The sequence below is a fragment of the Hyperoodon ampullatus genome, assembly GCF_949752795.1.
Source record: "Hyperoodon ampullatus genome assembly, chromosome: X".
Lineage (NCBI taxonomy): Eukaryota > Metazoa > Chordata > Mammalia > Artiodactyla > Ziphiidae > Hyperoodon > Hyperoodon ampullatus.
In genome coordinates this window covers 40601870-40620816 of record NC_136913.1, presented here as the reverse complement: position 1 = coordinate 40620816, position 18947 = coordinate 40601870, and the positions used below count along the sequence as shown (strand labels likewise).

General features: G+C 37.4%; 1 protein-coding gene and 1 pseudogene across 2 annotated transcripts in view; both read left to right on the top strand.

Moving 5' to 3' along the window:
• The window catches only part of EFHC2 (EF-hand domain containing 2), a gene marked incomplete at both ends in the record, with an annotated part of 179715 nt that extends 170800 nt beyond the window's left edge, over nucleotides 1-8915 (top strand). The window contains 1 exon segment of the mRNA XM_079727614.1: nucleotides 8814-8915. Coding sequence (XP_079583740.1) covers nucleotides 8814-8915 — 102 coding nt within the window.
• Nucleotides 3211-4389, top strand: LOC307069051 (protein FAM3C-like; annotated as a pseudogene). The gene has a single exon. The product of its transcript is annotated as a protein FAM3C-like (transcript).
• Nucleotides 8916-18947: the final 10032 nt, after the last annotated feature.

Below are 18947 nucleotides of genomic sequence, written 5' to 3'. Positions count from 1 at the left end.
TTTGCCAACTCAGAAGCTCTCCAAACCCTGTCATTTTTGGTGTTCACAGGGGCTTCTTTATAGAGACACGATTGATTAAATCATTGGCCAGTTGGTGAATAAACTCGAATTCCCGCCCCTTCCCCTCCCGGGAGGTGTGGGGATGGGGAGTGGAGGCGGGGGACTGAAAGTTCCAACCCTCTAATCACGTGGGTTGGCTCCACTGGCAACCAGCCCCCATCCTGGTGCTTTTCAATAATGTTTCATTAACATAACAAAAGAGACCTTATCGCTCTCATCACTTAGGAAATTCTAAGAGTTTTAAGAACTCTGTGCCAGAAATGGGGACAAAAGCCAAATATATATTTCTTATTATAAATCACCGTATCATATTGCCAATGTACAGACCTTGGGTTCCTCAAGCACTGCAAATATGCCTGTGGCATTTATCAGATATTTAGGCAGAAAAAGTCACTCCCACCTAGAACCTGGAGAAAAGTGACAAAGGGAAATAAATTTGAGGGAAGTGGTATTGATTTTAGAAAGAGAGCATAGGGGGGCTGGAGCAGTCAGGAAGGTATTGTGTGAGCCATGGGATTTAAAGTGATCAGGGTTAAAAGAAATGCATTATTGTTACTTTTTGCGGGGTGGGGGGTAATTTCCTCCCACCCTTCTAGGTTCTTTTGGCTGGTTGAATAATTAAAATGAGATTAAGACAGATTAACAGGAGAAAAAAACAAAATTTAGTTACATGTGTATAGGGAATCCATATAAACATGGGAGATTCCAAAGACAGTCAGGCAAAATGAGGTTTATCTGCATTCTTGACCAAGAGGCTAAGGAGAAGGGGCTAGGGGTCTGGGACTGCAAAGGGAAGTAAAGCAATTCACAGGAAGATGAAAAGAGCAAATGTTTGGTAAATAAATGTTTGCAGGGCCATGCAGAAACAATGGGACACAGTGAGGAATTTTAACAAACAGACTCTGCTAGGTTCCTCCCTGTCTACCTCACATGTAGTTATCTAACGGTGATAGCTCCATTCTTGGTACAGGCCCTGTATCTAAACTCTTTTAGGCAGTTAAGGGGAAGGTAAAAGTGCCTCCTGAGTCTTTTGTTTCTTAAAAATAATCAACTCTGTATGACAGTCTCTAGGTACAGATGAACTGGTTTGCAAGGCAGAAATAGAGACACAGATGTGGAGAACAAACATATGGACACCAAAGGGGAAAAGGGGGGGTGGGATGAATTGGGAGATTGGGATTAACATATATACACTAATATGTATAAAATAGATAACATATATATGTATAAAATACATAACATATATACACTACTATGTATAAAATAGATAACATATATATGTATAAAATACATAACATATATACACTACTATGTATAAAATAGATAACATATATATGTATAAAATACATAACATATATACACTAATATGTATAAAATAGATAACATATATATGTATAAAATACATAACATATATACACTACTATGTATAAAATAGATAACATATATATGTATAAAATACATAACATATATACACTACTATGTATAAAATAGATAACATATATATGTATAAAATACATAACATATATACACTACTATGTATAAAATAGATAACATATATATGTATAAAATACATAACATATATACACTACTATGTATAAAATAGATAACATATATATGTATAAAATACATAACATATATACACTACTATGTATAAAATAGATAACATATATATGTATAAAATACATAACATATATACACTACTATGTATAAAATAGATAACATATATATGTATAAAATACATAACATATATACACTACTATGTATAAAATAGATAACATATATATGTATAAAATACATAACATATATACACTACTATGTATAAAATAGATAACATATATATGTATAAAATACATAACATATATACACTACTATGTATAAAATAGATAACATATATATGTATAAAATACATAACATATATACACTACTATGTATAAAATAGATAACATATATATGTATAAAATACATAACATATATACACTACTATGTATAAAATAGATAACATATATATGTATAAAATACATAACATATATACACTACTATGTATAAAATAGATAACATATATATGTATAAAATACATAACATATATACACTACTATGTATAAAATAGATAACATATATATGTATAAAATACATAACATATATACACTACTATGTATAAAATAGATAACATATATATGTATAAAATACATAACATATATACACTACTATGTATAAAATAGATAACATATATATGTATAAAATACATAACATATATACACTACTATGTATAAAATAGATAACATATATATGTATAAAATACATAACATATATACACTAATATGTATAAAATAGATAACATATATATGTATAAAATACATAACATATATACACTACTATGTATAAAATAGATAACATATATATGTATAAAATACATAACATATATACACTACTATGTATAAAATAGATAACATATATATGTATAAAATACATAACATATATACACTACTATGTATAAAATAGATAACATATATATGTATAAAATACATAACATATATACACTACTATGTATAAAATAGATAACATATATATGTATAAAATACATAACATATATACACTACTATGTATAAAATAGATAACTAATGAGAACCTGCTGTATAGCACAGGGAACTCCACTGTACAGTAGAAACTAACACAACATTGTAAAACAACTATACCCCAATAAAAAAAAATAATCAACTTAAAATAATCTTCATGCCAGAGAGACACATTTTGGGGTGGCAGATTTTGCTCCCCTACATTATTTTTTCATCTTAAATTATCCTTAATTTCAAATCTCGGGGTATTTACTTGAGTTTCATTTACCCAAGTTTGGCTTGTTGCTAATAAATTTAATTCTCATCTCCAAATTCTTGAGTTATCATTATTCCAGTATAAATTCTTCTATTTCTTTTTCTTTTGTTGTTAGGATTTAAATCATGATTCCTTGCTCAAAAAACAAACAAGCAAAAAACCAAACAAACCAAAACTTTTGCTGCCTAATAAGGTATGAGGAAAGATCTTGTAGTATTGACCTATTTCATGAGAGAATCCTTTACCCAAATAATTTCCTTGTAATGTTATGAGTTGCATAATGTATTTCTTTTTGTATTGAAAACTTGTGTTTAAAAAAACCTATCAAGGGCTTCCCTGGTGGCGCAGTGGTTGAGAGTCCGCCTGCCGATGCAGGGGACGCGGGTTCGTGCCCAGGTCCGGGAAGGTCCCACATGCCGTGGAGCGGCTGGGCCCGTGAGCCGTGGCCGCTGGGCCTGCGCGTCCGGAGCCTGTGCTCCGCAACGGGAGAGGCCACAACAGTGAGAGGCCCGCATACCGCAAAAAAAAAAAAAAAAAAAAAAGAAATATATAGCAGTCCTCCGGCTCCGCAGAGGGCGGGGTGGCGCGGCGCCTGGTGCTCCGGCCAGTGGCTGGCACATGGGGCATGCGGGGGCTCCATCTTGGGTCGGAAATGGGGGCCGAGTGCTCTAAAGAGGCGGGGATGGAGTTGTATGTTGCATCTGAACTCTGTGGAGGGCGGTCTTGGCTCACTTGTAAAGCTTTAGTGTCTTCTAAGTTGGAGGAGCTTATTTAATGAAAAGTGCCACAGGCCGAAAAAGCAAACATGAGGGTAGCAGGTGCTGCAAAGTTGGTGGTAGCTGTGGCAGTATTTTTGCTGACATTCTATGTTATTCCTCAAGTATTTGAAATAAAAGTGGATGCAAGTTTAGGAAATCTATTTGCAAGGTCAGCATTGGACGCAGTTGCACGTTCTACAAAACCTCCCAGATATAAATGTGGGATCTCAGAAGCTTGCCCTGGGAAGCATTTTGCTTTTAAAATGGCAAGTGGAGCAGCCAATGTGGTGGGACCCAAAATCTGCCTGGAGGATAATGTTTTAATGAGTGGTGTTAAGAATAATGTTGGAAGAGGAATCAATGTTGCCTTGGTAAATGGAAAAACAGGAGATCTAATAGACACCAGATATTTTGACATGTGGGGAGGAAATGTGGCCCCATTTATTGAGTTTCTGAAGGCCATACAAGATGAAACAATAGTCTTAATGGGAACATATGATGATGGAGCAACCAAACTCAATGATGAGGCCCGGCAGCTCATTGCTGAATTGGGGAGTACATTACTCATCTTGGTTTTAGAGACAACTGGGTCTTCTGTGGTGGATAAGGCATTAAGACAAAAAGCCCTTTTGAACAGCACATAAAGAACAATAAGGACACAAACAAATATGAAGGATGGCCCGAAGTTGTAGAAATGGAAGGATGCATCCCCCAGAAACCAGACCGATGTGGAGAAAATTGAAGGGAGCACACTTTCACTTGCTAATGGGAAAGCCCTAACCGAAAAACTACATGTAAGTATTTTAAGAGCATGCAGCCATCTCTGTGTGTGCATGACCATTATCTCTTTTGATATCAGGATTATTTATTGCTAATGTAAATAGACATCTTTGTAAATAGTCATCATAATGAGCAAATCACTGAACCATTTCTAAGCACATCTCCCTAATGGTACAGTGTTCAGACTGCGATGATAATGGCATCTTTTAATTCTAAAAGCATTACCCAATAGGTAACTGAACAGATTTGAAAAATATATTGATATATATAGTAGTCACTGTGAAAATCTATCATGGAATAATGTGGATTTTAGGAAGGAGATTTTGTTTTATATATATATATATATATATATATATATATATATATATATATATATATAATATATGGCCTTTTGATGATAGTATCTTTTAAATTAAAAAGATATTGGGAAGGGATATGGGAACAGATGTATATGTATGGCTATTCACTTTGTTGTAAAGCAGAAACTGATACACCATTTTGAAGCAATTATACTCCAATAAAGTTGTAAAAAATAATAATAATAAATAAATAAAAAGATATTGGGCTAAAAAATATATATGTATGTGTGTACATGTATATATACACACACATGAAATACACACACATTTTGTATATGCACACACAGACGCACAACGATTTACTGCTTTTGGGCATAGGAAGCATATTTCACTAAGTTCCATGTAGCATGAATTGCACAGAACACACCCTAGGAGTTGGTTTAGCCATCATCCATCTGAATGGTCATTTCCTTCTTTACACAGCTGGTTGGCAGTTTGGGCTCAACCTCCAACATCCAACAGGAGGCATTCTTGAAAGAGAAGTGTAGTGTCACTTCAAGAATCATGTTTTTTTTTTTACTTAACTTTTCTTGTTGAAAGTGGTAGGACCAAATGTAGCCATGTCGGATGAGAGCCAGATGCTTCTGAATAGGCCCACTCCTTTCCTGGGTTTTGGAGGGTAGCCCAGCAGATAAGCAGAGCTCTAGAGCGCTAATACTGGGGTTACGGTCCAGGCTCCTCCACTTACCGGCAGTTTGACTTTGGACAAGCTACTTAACCCTTCTCTTGCCTCAGTTTCCTTTTCTGTGGATGGGTATCATAATAATACCTACCTCTTAGGGTTTTCTGCTACTGACCTAAAAATAAATAGACTGCCAGATATCTCTCCAGCAAAGATGGATTTATTTGGGATCCGCAGAGAACTGCATTTTGGGGTCTGCAACCATGGTAAGCCATGTGCAAGTTCCTTCATGGCAAAGGAAGGAGAACACTTTTATGGAGAGGAAAAGGAAGTTGGGAGAGCAATAATAAAGAGTCCATGGCTTTTCATTGGCTGAGTCCTTACCAGGAAAGAAGAGGAGTCTTTTTCTTCCTGTTGTGCTCTGCTATCATTGCAGGGCATGAAAGCTTCCCCTTCTGGTCTCCTGGCTCTATTTAATTGAAGTTTCTGTTTATTAATTTTTTTAACTGCAGTAATTAAATAGCTCAGTACTTGTAAAACGCTTAAAAGAATACCTGTCGTATAGTAAATATCCAATAAATTTATTATTATCATCATCATCTTCATCACTACTAGGTAATTATGATGCCTATAATCCTGAAAAAGTCTGCTATTAGTTCATCATCATCATAAATCATCTCTTAAGCTAAGGCTTTATGCTTTAGTTATAGATGCCAGTTCTTGGTGCTCTCCTGATTCTGCATTAATGTTATTAATTACCATAGTTTTACATATCACCCATATTTAAGTGACTTCCACATCTTTGCACAGTTCTGGACTCTAGGTCTGTGCTATACAGAACTCTATTTACAGGTGTTTACCAGAATCTTTACTTTGATAAAGATTTGAGGTACCTATGGGTACCTCAAATAAAAATGCCCAAAATTGAACTTAGTTTCTCCCTCTGATCCTTATTTTCCCAGTTAAAAATGTTTAAAACTCTTCTTCTTCTTGCTTTCCTTATTTTGCTTATAATGTTGCCCTGGGTTGAACATCATCCCGCACAGATTCATGTCTACCAGAACCTCAGAATGTGAACTTATTTGGAAATAGGGTCTTTGCAGGTATAATTAAAACATCTACTAAAAGTCAAAAAGAGGTCATACTGGATTAGAGTGGCCCCTAAATCCAGTAATTGGTGTTATTATAAGAAGGCCATGTGAAGCCAGACACACACACAAACACACACACACACACACACACACGGAACAAGATACAGGCAGAGATTGGGGTGATGTATCTACAAGCCAAAGAAATCAAAGGATAGCCATCAACCACCAGAAGCTAGGAGAGGAGCATGGGACAGTCTCCCTTAGAGCCTCCAGAAAGAACCAGCCCTGGCAACACCTGGATTTTGGACATCTGGCCTCCTGCACGGTGACAGAATAAATTTTGTTGCTTTAAGCCTCTCAGTTTGTGGTAATTTGTTATGGCAGCCCTAGGAAACTAATACAGACATCGTCGGCTGTAACTAAATTTAGAAGTCTTAGAACCATCCTTATCTGTATTAGTTTATAAGGTCACCAGTCATATTGAGTTAGGGGGGCTACCCTACTCCAGTATGACTGCATCTTAGCTAATTATATCTGCAATGACCTTATTTCCAAATAAGGTCACACTCTGAGATATCAGGGTGTTAGGACTTCAACATATCTTTTTCGAGGGGACACAGTTCAACCCATAACATGACCCCCTTCTTTTATCACCACTTCACATCAGTCACCTTCCAGGTACTGTATGTTCTACTGCAGCAAAACCTTTCAGATGTAGCCCTTGTTCACCCAGGCTCAGCTGCCCTGGTTATGGCACAGTCATCTCTCCCCAGGATTATTGCAGTGACCTCCAGAGTGATTTTCCTCCTTCATTTCATTCTTCATGCATCCAATGAGTTATCTAATAAACTTCCAATCCGATTTCACTGAGACCCACCAGTGCCTTTCCCTAGCCACAGCATAAAATATAAACTACCACAGAAGCCCTCAAGTTCGGCCCCACCTTTTCCTTCCAGCTGCCTCTCTTGCCACTTTGTACCGTGTACCCCAAACCCGCTGGGCTAGTCACCCTTTCTTGAAAATAGATTTTTAGGTCTCTAGGCCTTTGCTTATGCTGTTCACTATGCCTAGAACACCTTTCATCACTTTAACCCCCTGCTGAACTGCTCCTCATCCCATAAAGCCCAAGTGAGATATCAGTGACTCAGGTTGCTTCCACAATTCCATCACATAGAATTATTGAGCCCTTTCCTGTGTTTCTGCGACATCTTGTGACTCTGGATACTAATTCGGCACTAGGAAAGATTTAACACCTCTTATATGCAACAATTAACCTTGACAGTAGAAATAAAAGCAGCCGTAGTTATGGACTCACCCCCCACCACCATTGATATTAATATTAATTCACCATTGCAGCATAAGTAAAAAGTGTGTATGCGTATATGTGTATAGATGTATATATACAAGATTTTTGAAATCTCCTTGATGTTACTTATATAATTACATTTTGTTGCAACCCACCTTATCAAAATAATTCTTAAACCTCTTTAGAGTGAAGGTATTTATTTTTTCTGAAATTAACAAATATATACACACATATATGTATCGTATATATATATATATAAAGCATATGTGTATATGTATTTATACACACGTATTTAAAGTAGCTTATCCCCAAGAACATACCTTGAATGATCTAGTGCTCATTTCACTGTTAGATTGAAGAAACAGTAACCAAGCAGCCAGTATAATACGCTAGCAGTTTGGATTTTAAAAATTGAGTTCTTAATAAAGTATAGGAGGAGCTATCACTGCAATAATGCTGCATAACAACCCCCCCAAATTTCAGCAGTTCACAACAGCAGATGTTTATTTTTCTTGTCCATGGACCCGTAGATCTGCTGGGCTTGGCTCCAGCTGGGCTTTCTCCACCTGTGTCATTCTGGGACCAGCAGCATCTTGGGCCATGTTCTTCTCATGGTGATGGCAGAGGCACAGAGGGCCAAGCCAAATCATGCCAGCACATTAGGGCCTCTGGCTGTGGTATATCTGCTAAGATTACATAGGCCAAAGCCAGCCATGTGGTCAAGTTCATGTCAAAGGGGCAGGAAAAAGGACTCCATAGGAGGTTCTGCAAATTCACATGGCAAAGAGCACAGTGTATAGTTCTAATACAGGGAAGGACGAAGGATTGAGGGCAAGAATCCAATCTACCACAGAGTCTTTATGATCTGAAAGTCGATGGTAGAAATATCTGCTTTGGAAATAAACTACTTAGCCAAGAGCTTGACAAGGAACAATTTGATGTTGCATTTACAAAGCTGCACTTTGAAATGTAGTTCTAATTATATCCATCTTTGGGTTTTTTTCCCGGAGATGTGAAGATGAGTGGCTTGGGATGCCATCACCTATTCCTGTGAAATACATTTACTATTTAAACCTTTTAAAGGATGTGTTTGGCTTAGAGGAGGAGTAACCATGCAGTTTTGGTTGGTTAACTCCCTTTGATTTCCTGATTTCCTGCTCTAATTTTGCCAAGTTTATTTCAGTAGATATGATTCCATTAAAAACAAAAAAAACAAGTTTCATATTGAATTAAAATCCATATTCCAAAATTAATCTCCTTTTGTCATTTCAGTTTTTCAGAACATCATATTATATTGCTGATGTACCAGCACTATTAAAAATGCCATTTAAAGAAAGGTTGAGCATTCTTATTATACATATGATTTATTAATACCAAGAATCTTATGGTAATTTTCTATCCAACATAATTTGATTCATTACAACACAAAAAGAAAATGACTTTTGACAGCTATATATGACAATATAAAATCAAATTATATCAGAGCAATAAGTTGTGACTCTGTTAAACATTTTTTGAAATCTTTTTGACACATCTTATTACTTATATAATTAAACTTTGTAGCAACTCACCTTTTCAAAATAATCCTTAAACCTCTGCAGAGTGAAGGTATTTATTTTCTGAAATTAGCAAAGCTATGAGAAGAAAAAACCCTCCCTCACAACACATACACACACGAAAAATTGGGGAGAGAAATTAAAACATATGCAGTGTTTATGTTTTTAATGCTCTTTTAATATCTAAAGTTAGCTTGTTAACTTAGGAATATATGCATGTGTATATAATTATAGTATGACCAAAAAATGTATTATGTCTGAAATATTTGAGGATGTGAACGCTGAAGATCTTCAGAGGTCTGTTTTGGTTCATTCTCCACATATACATAACCGCCTACCCCAAAGGTTTTAATATTCTAAGACTACAGCATGTTTCCCTTTTGCTTTTCTCTAGTCCTATTTTTAGTTTTCTTCTAGGACTATACATTGTGAGTCTCAGCAGAACTTTTGTCATGTAGTGTATATTCGATTACAAGTCATAACCATGGACCTCTGGGAATTCAGTGTGAAAAGTTTGTCTCAGTGTACCCCATTCTTCAGTGCTGGGTGCTAGGTATCATAAATCCAATTGTCTGGTGTTCTCAGAGACGATGGAGGCCTATGGAGAAGGGTCCTCAACATTGACGTTCAGGGACTGCTCTGAGGGGAGGAAGAGGAACTGATGACATCTCAAGGGCCCCTTCTATCTTCTTATTCTTTCACTCCACATTTGCAGCGTTTTGCCTAGAAATGAGCTGGCTTCTTGGCACTCAGATGTACCAATCCGCTTGACAACAACAGCTCCTTCATTTTTTAAATTTGAAGTTCATCAATAAACCATTTCTATATATAAACCTAGGATAATTCCACATGTGCCATTGTTAAAATAGATCCCATAGGATTTTCCAATAAACTAGAATACTCAATTTATATACTAGAACCATTTACTCATAAAGTCTAACTTTGACTTCTTGATTTTTTTTTTTCCAAAGACAACTGACAGTGCCAAGCCATTTTGTCACTTTAAGATTTTCCATTCCCCAAAGAGCAAGCTTTTAGAAGGATGACACTTTCCTGGAACTTTTCAGGCTGACACATTCGTCAGTTACCTATTCAACTCTTCAGTCAGTTGTCTTTCCCTCAAGATTTTAAATATGTAGATAATTTAGCCCTTGTACAGGCTTGTAATATAGTTCATTTGAGAAGTAGGAGGAGAAAAGGAAAGGAAGCAAGCCAGTGATATGCTCCTGAGTTTGTAGGATGACAACTGCTTGTTCTGTTACATAGATGTGTGTCACTGCCCTGGTTATTCACAGTACAAGCCCACAATTAGCAATTAAACGGCCATTATAGGAATCATGCCGATAAACATGATACATTGCAGTCATACAGACACTTTAAATAATTATTCTTTTTATAACTAAGCCATATACTGAAGGAGATTTATAATTTAGAGATAATATGCCCATTAGTAAAGTTTATGACCCAATAAACAGCTCCCACTAGTTAATAAATGCCAAAGCCATAAAAACAAAGACTATTAATGTAATAGAATTTCTGTACCTCCCTCTTTTGCTGGTGGTCTCAAGACACTGAAGGGAAATGCTATCTTAGGAAAAACATTTATTCTCGTTATGTAAATATCAATGAATTGTCTTACAATCCATCTGGAAATCTCCCAGCCCTCACCTCCTTGGTCCCAGGTGGTCCTGAAATGCTGATGCAGTCTGCTTAGGTTTCAAGCAGTAGATAACTCTGGTTTTCAGCACAAATAAACCCTGTGACTCAAATCTTTGGGGGATGTGGGGAAGATGGCCGTAATTTCTGTGTCTCCTCTACCCTCTGAAAAAGAGAAGTCCCAACTATTGCCATTATTCCAGAGTAATAACTTTTCAACGTTTCACCACCTTTGCATACACTTATATTTTTAGCTGCTAATATTTCTCATTTTGATGGAAAAGCAGGTGCTGCCTGTGGATGTCTGGGTGAGTTGAAGTTTAATATAGGCAAACCTTTTGTACTAAGAACATTGTTTTTCAGTATTCCTGGAACCGTGGGAATGATTGATAAAGTCATTTGAAAGCCCAAATCAAATCATGTCTTTGCATAAGGAACTGATTCAAAGCTGTTGAAGTTCACATTAAGTGGTTTGCTGAGTCACTGTTGTAAAGTATGGATGTTGTCAGCAGATTACTCATGTTCAGTGTTTATTTGCCTCCCCCCACCCCACCCTTTTTAACCTAACTGAACCGTTTGGACCCAACCATTTGAAGAGCAATGTGGATATGTCTATAGGTTGAGTTTATTTATTTATTTTTATTGACATATAGATGATTTACAGTGTTGTGTTAGTTTCTGCTGTACAGCAAAGTAACTCAGTTATACATATATATTCTTTTTCATATTCTTTTCCATTATGGTTTACCACAGGATATTGAATATAGTTCCCTGTGCTCTACAGTAGGACCTTGTTGTTGATCCATTCTGCATATAATGCTTTGCATCTGCTAACTCCAAACTCCCAATCCATTCCTCCCCCACCACCTCTCCCCCTTGGCAACCACAAGTCTGTTCTCTATGTCTGTGATTCTGTTTCTGTTTCGTAGGTGAGTTCATTTGTGTCATATTTTAGATTCCACATATAAGTGATATCATATGGTATTTGTCTTTCTCTTTCTGACTTCATTTAGTATGATAATCTCTAGGTCCATCCATGTTGCTGCTAATGGCATTATGTCATTCTTTTTTTGGTTGAGTAGTATTCCATTGTGTATGTATATCACATCTTCTTTATCCGTTCATCTGTCGATGGACATTTAGGTTGTTTCCATGCCGTGGCTATTGTGAGTAGTGCTGCTGTGAACATAGGGGCGTACACGTATCTTTTTGAATGATAGTTTTGTCCGGGTATATGCCCAGGAGTGGGATTGCTGGATCATATGGCAATTCTATTTTTAGTTTTTTTGAGGAACCTCCATATTGTTTTCCATAGTTGCTGCATCTTTAGTTGACTTTAGTGCTTACTAAGTAGTTAAAATTTTAGACAATAGAGAGGAGATAAAGAGCATTGTACTTTTAAGTATTACAGTAGTTTAGACATTTTGCCTACTTTAGTCTATGTATTGCCTCTGATCCAATTAATGTCAAACATACCATTCTTGGTCTTTGTTTTGAAGTTGGTTTTTTGGGAGGTTGTATTGCTTCCAGACTTTATGGATACCTCAGTCATGAGTTTAGGATATTTAAATTGCCCTTCCTTCTTTCAAATAGTAGGGAATTATTGAACAAAATGAAATCTCTCCAAATTAAAAAAAAAAAGCTCTTGCCTTTCCAACTTGGATTTATTTATCTTACTTTGAGTGAGGACTGCTTCATCATCATGGCCTTTTCCACTTGCTCCTCATTTCCGTGACCCCTTCTTCCATACATTCTGATTTTGCTATAAGTTGGCAGTTGGAGTCTTCACTAGTAGCTTAATGGAACAGTAGGGTTTTCCACAAAATATTTATGTTGCTTCATAGTTCAGAATCCACTGAATAATGAATAGTCATGTTCCCAATTATATGTATATTCCTTTTAGTTAAGAATATAGATTCCTGAATTTTTGAATACCCTTTAGAATTGGTCTGTAAATGGTCCTTCAGACAAACAGCTTCCAAATGATGATATTAAACCTATACTCAAGTAGTGAGTCTCTGCCCTAATACTTGTTTGGGCAAAGTTTGAATTGCTTCCAGTTGAAAGCAGGTTAAGACTTTCTCAAAAATGAGTCTCTTCAAGTTGACTGAGCGTCTTCAGAAGCACAGTGCTTTTCAGTTCCCAAGAGAATGTGATGTGTAAAAATGGAAAACCTACTGAGGCAAGATCAATGAAGCTATTTAACAAATAAACCTGGAGTGATAATGGAGCAAACAACATTATTACAAAGGGTAACGCTGACTCTGCAATTAGTTTAAAAGAAGTTGGAATTCACACCCACTCGCCTTCTTCTACCAGGTTATATATTGGTTTAAATAAACATTTTCATTTCGTGTTCAATTAAGTTCCCCCAAACTAAGAGTTCTAACACTAGAATGTGCATCTTCTTTGCATTTGTTCCTGGTCGCCAGTAAAATTCCTTCCAAGGGGACTGCCGAGCCCATTATGTGTCTGGTGCATGGCACAGGAAGCCAAGGGTCAGCACTGCTGCTCAGAAGCAACTGGAAACTGCTGAAAAATGTGGCTGATGAAAAACTCCACAGTGGCTCTGCAAGCAGAGAATTAATGACTGGCTAGAATCAGTAGGAGCCTTTACTTCTAAATACTCATTAGTTTAAGCAGTGAGGCCTAATGTTATGCAAGTTATAGAGGGAAAAGGGGACCGCCCCTCCCCATTGTCTATTTTGAACAGAATATGCACATTTAACTCAAAGTGGTGAATGGTTCAAACACATCAAACCAACTATTCATCAGTCTCCCAGCTTCCTGAGCAACTGCTTTGCTTCTGTATAAAGCCAACAATAGAGGAAATGCTTGTTATGACCCCACTATAATATTAAAATCCAGAGGGGCTGATGGCTTGGTGAAAAACACAAAATACATTCTCCTTTAGAAATAGTTCCACCAAAGTCATCTTTGTGTTTACTTTTTCTTACTTTGCCTGTACAAGAACAGCTGACTGAAAAAGGAACTTGATAAAATTACTTCTGCCTGCTTTTTTCTCCCTTGCTACCACCGTTCTTCCTTCTCGTTGTGAAGCCACTCCCTGCATACAGAACCGGAGCTGACAAGCCATTTCAGACTGCGGCAGATAGCACTAGTCTGAACTATGACCAGAGAGTGGAGAGAGAGAAGGGGAGGGGCAAGAGATGACAACTGCAGAGGGGAGCCAGATGAGAATAGGGACCACCTTGTGCGTGTCACGTCACATGCTAAAGCGTTCGAACTTCATCCTAAGGGCATGAGAAGTTACTGAAGGATTTTAATCTGGAGAATGAAAAGATCACGTCTGCATTTAAAAATCTCTGGCTGCTTTGTGTGTGTGAACTACAAGAGTGAGTTTGGCAGTGAGAAGGCTGACTGTGACGCTGTTGCCAGAGAAGTGATGGCTGGTTTGGATTAATGTAACGTCAGTGAGGTTGTGAGGTTGCTGTGAAGTGGGTAGATTCAGGACATGTTCAGGATGTTGAAGATAAGGGAGAAGAAGAAGTCAGAATTAGGACTGGGTCATTTTGGCAGCTGGGTAGGTGGAGTTGCCATTCATTGTGCTGGGCTATACCAGGAAAAAATCAGGTTTGAGGGGGAATCAAGAATTCTGCCTTGGGCATGCGAAATTAAAATTAGGGTGCCTGTGGGACAGAGAAGTGGAGATGTTGATAAGGCAACTAGATGAACAGGTCTAAATCTCAGCAGAATGACCAGCGCTGGAGATGCACGTTTGATGGTAATGGTGAGCTTAGGTAAGATTGGCTAGGGGGAGCCTGTTGTCTGAGAATCACAGTGCCTAGTGTATTACTTACCAATTTTTTTTAAAGAGCTTTTTTTGTCATACAATGAACTGCACATATTAAAGTGTACAATCTGATAAACTAACACATCTATGTACCCATGAAATGTCATCCCAATCAAGATATAATGAACCTATTCCCCCCAAATTTCCTCACGCTCCTTTGAAATCCCTCCCTTCTACACAGCCCCACTGTAGGGAAGGAAAAATAATTTTCCCTCTACCGTTCTGAGTTCTTGGATGAGACCCCCTGTAATAAAAGACAGATTAACAAGAGAAAAAACCCAGAAGGTATACATGGGAGATATCCAGAAAAAAAAGCCGTAACTCTCCAAGGTGACCTAAGCCACCACCTTAAATGCCATCTTCAGCTGAAGACAGAAGAAAGGTGTGTGTTGTGGAGGAGGGGAAGATGACCAGGAAACGCAAGGTAAACAAGGGTTAGATTTGTTTTGCAGGTATAAGTCAGTGCCTTCTTCATTAATAGGAGCTTCTTGTGATTTTGCACCATCCACACTTCCTGGTACAGAGAGGGTGACATTCTTACAAATGGAGATTTCCATTATAGATATAAACGTCCCTTACGAAAGGATAGCTTCTGTTTTCAGAGCTTCTCCTGTGTCTGCTGTGATTATTTCTCAAAATGGGCAGCTCAAAATAATCCTTATGCCAAAGAGGAGTATTTGGGGGTGGCATATTCTGCTAGTCTTCAACATCCCCCATGCCACTTAGCTGCTTTCTGTCACTATGGAAAAGTTAGCATTCTCTAGAATTTTATATAAATGGAATTATACAGTAGGTACTTTTTTTGTGTCTGCTTTCTTTCACTCAGCATAATTATTTTGAGATTCATCCATGTTTTTGCATATACCAGTATTTCATTTCATTTTATTGCTCAGTAGTATTCCATTGTATGGATATACCATGTTTAATTCATTCACACATTGATGGAAATTTGGGTTATTTGCAGTTATTACCTATTACAAATAAAGCTGCTGTGAACATTTGTGTACAGGTTTATATGTGGAGATATGCTTTCATTTCTCTTAGGTAAATACCTAGCAGTAGAATGGCTGGATCCAATGGTTGATATATATTGTTAACTAACAAAAATTCAACAAAATGAGTAAATTTAAAGATCAAATTGGCTTTATTAAATGACTCATGAATGGGGCAGCATCTCATCTAGCAAATAGAAAGGAGCTCTGCTGAGCTGTAGAAAAGGTAAACTTTTTGAAGGTGAAAAGGGGGCAGAAAAAGAAAATTATGAGCAAAGAATGCATTGTTTCAGGGACAGTCACCCTCCTAAGGGGAGTGGAAGGGGTCTGTTTGGGGGGCGGGGCAGGGGAGATTACCTCACCAGTGCTGACTAGGTAATTCCAGGTTGACTAGCTAAATGTTACATTCCTGGGCGGGGTGGGGGTGTTGAGGTTGCAATTAGGCTAGATATTAAGTCTTGGTTTGATGACATGGGGTTTAGCACATCATTTGGGGCCTGCTGTCTCCTTTTTAACAATGTTTAACTTTTTCAGTAACTGACAAACTATTTTCCAAAGTGATTGAATCATTTTATTTTCCCTTCCAGCACTGTATGAAGTCCTAGTTCCTCCATGTTTTTGCAAATACTTGGTATGACCAACCCTTTTAATTTTAACCATTCTAATAGATGTGTAGTAGTGTTGCAGGAAGGGGAACCCCTTCCAGGGCCGAAGAGTGGGTTCTTGTCTAACACTCGGAAATGAGTTGTCCAAAGAGACTTATGTGCTGACAAAGCAAGAGACTTTATTGGGAAGGGGCACCGGGCCAAGAGCAGGAGGGTAAGGGAACCCAGGAGAACTGCTCTGTCACATGGCTCGCAGTCTGGGGTTTTATGGTAATGCGGTTAGTTTTCGGGTTGTCTCTGGCCACTCATTCTGACTCAGGGTCCTTCCTGGTGGCGCGTGCATGGCTCAGCCAAGATGGATTCCAGCGAGAAGGATTCTGGGAGGACGGTGGGACAGACGGACTGGCGTCTCCTCTCTCCTTTTGACCTTTCCGGAATTCTTCCAGTAGGTGGTAGCTTGTTAGTTCCGCATTCCTTACCAGGACCTCCTGCTGTAAGATAACTCATGCAAGTGGTTATTATGGTGCCTGGCCAGGGCGGGCGGTTTCAGTCAGTGGTTCCCCTAACAGTAGTATCGTATTATGGTTGCCTATTTTCTAATTATTGAGTCTTGAGAGTACCTTGTATGTTCTAGATATAAGTCCTTTATCAGATATGTTATTTCTAAATATTTTCTCCCAAACTCTGGTAGTCTTTTCATTCTCTTGACAGGGCCTTTTGGAGAGCAAAAGTTTTAAATTCTGATTAAGTCTATTTTATCAATTCATTTTTTAATGGATTGTGCTGTTGGTGTTATATCTAATAAATCTTTACTAAACCAAGGTCACAAGGGTTTTCTTTTATGTTTTCTTCTAGAAGTTTTATAGTTTTAGGCTTTTCACTTAGTTTTGTAATCCATTTCTAGTTAATTTTTGTTATGGTGTGAGGTATGTCTCCAAGTTCATTTTTTTTCAAATGGGTATCCAATTATTACAGTACCATTTGTTGAAAAGATCATTGTTTCTCCACTGAATTGCCTTTGTACCTTTGCTGAAAGTCAGTTGTTGATATATGTGTAGATCTATGTGTAGGTCTGGACCTTCTGTTCCATTCATTTGTGTGTCTGTCTTTACACCAATACCACACTGTCTTGATTACTGTAACTTTATAGTAAGTCTTGAAATCAGTAGTTTTAATTCTCCAGTTTTGCTCTTCTTTGCATAGTTTAATGTGTACAACATGTTAATTTGATACATTTATATATTGCAAAATGATAACCACTGTAGTGTTAGCTAACACCTCCATCATGTCACATAATTACCATTTCTTTTTTGTGGTGAAAACATTTAAGATCTACTCTCAGCAAATTTCAAGTATACAGTACAACATTTTTTACTATAATCACCATGCTGTACACTAGATTCCCCAGAACTTATTCATCTTATAACTAGAAGTTTGTACCCTTTGACCAACATCTTCCCATTTCCTCCACCCCAAGTCCTTGGTAACCATTACTCTACTATCTGTTCTTCTGAGTTCAACCTTTTTAGATTCTACATAAATGAGATCATACAGTATTTGCTTTCTCTGTCTGACTTATTACATTTAGCATAATACCCTCAAGGTTCATCCATATTTTTACAAAATGGCAGGGTTTCATTCTTTCTCATAGCTGAATAATATTCCATTGTATATATGTATATCTTTACCCATTCATCCATTGATAGAAACTTAGGTTGTTTCCATATCTTGGCGATTGTGAATAATGCTGCAGTGAACGTGGGAATACAGATATCTCTTCGAGATCTCACTTTTATGTCGGAGTAATAATTTTAAAAATTATTACTGTTAGAGTTCTGCTTCTGGCCAAGATGTAGTAACAGGGTCCAGATTTACCTTTCTCCCTGAAAGAACTGAAAAACAGGCAAAATATATCAAACAATGCTTTTTAAGGCACTGGATTTCAGGTAGAGAAGGAGAGTAATCCATGAGAGACAGGAAACAAGTGTGGCGAACCCCACTATTGCCGCAGATTACTGCCTTGAGAAAGTTTCTGGCCTATGGCACAAGAAGAGGGAAACGAAATAGAATATGGTGGCCTCTCTGACTAGAAGAGATGGGACTGAGAGTCTAGGAATACCAAGGTTGCTAGAGTTCAAAAGGACATATTACTTGAGAGAAGAGAACTGCACAGAGATAGAGCTTCAGAGATCTTCAGAAGGCTCCTTGAGTATTCAGTGGAGTACTGAGCAGTGCATGTGTGTGAGGAAACTATCCAAGACTGGGGAACCACCTGAAAGGATTAGAGAGAATGGTACTTAGTGTCTGCACAAAGCTGATAATAGTGCCTATTCTCAACAACCTGACTGTAAAGTCTCTCATGGAGAATTGTACTCAGAAAGTTCTTGCCCCAATAATAAGGAATAATGAACATTAGATTAAACATGGTTCTTATCCCACTTGACGCATTTGAAAAGGAATACCTAAAAGGATCAAACTGTTTCCAAATAATTTAGCTACGTCTCACCAAAAAAAAAAGC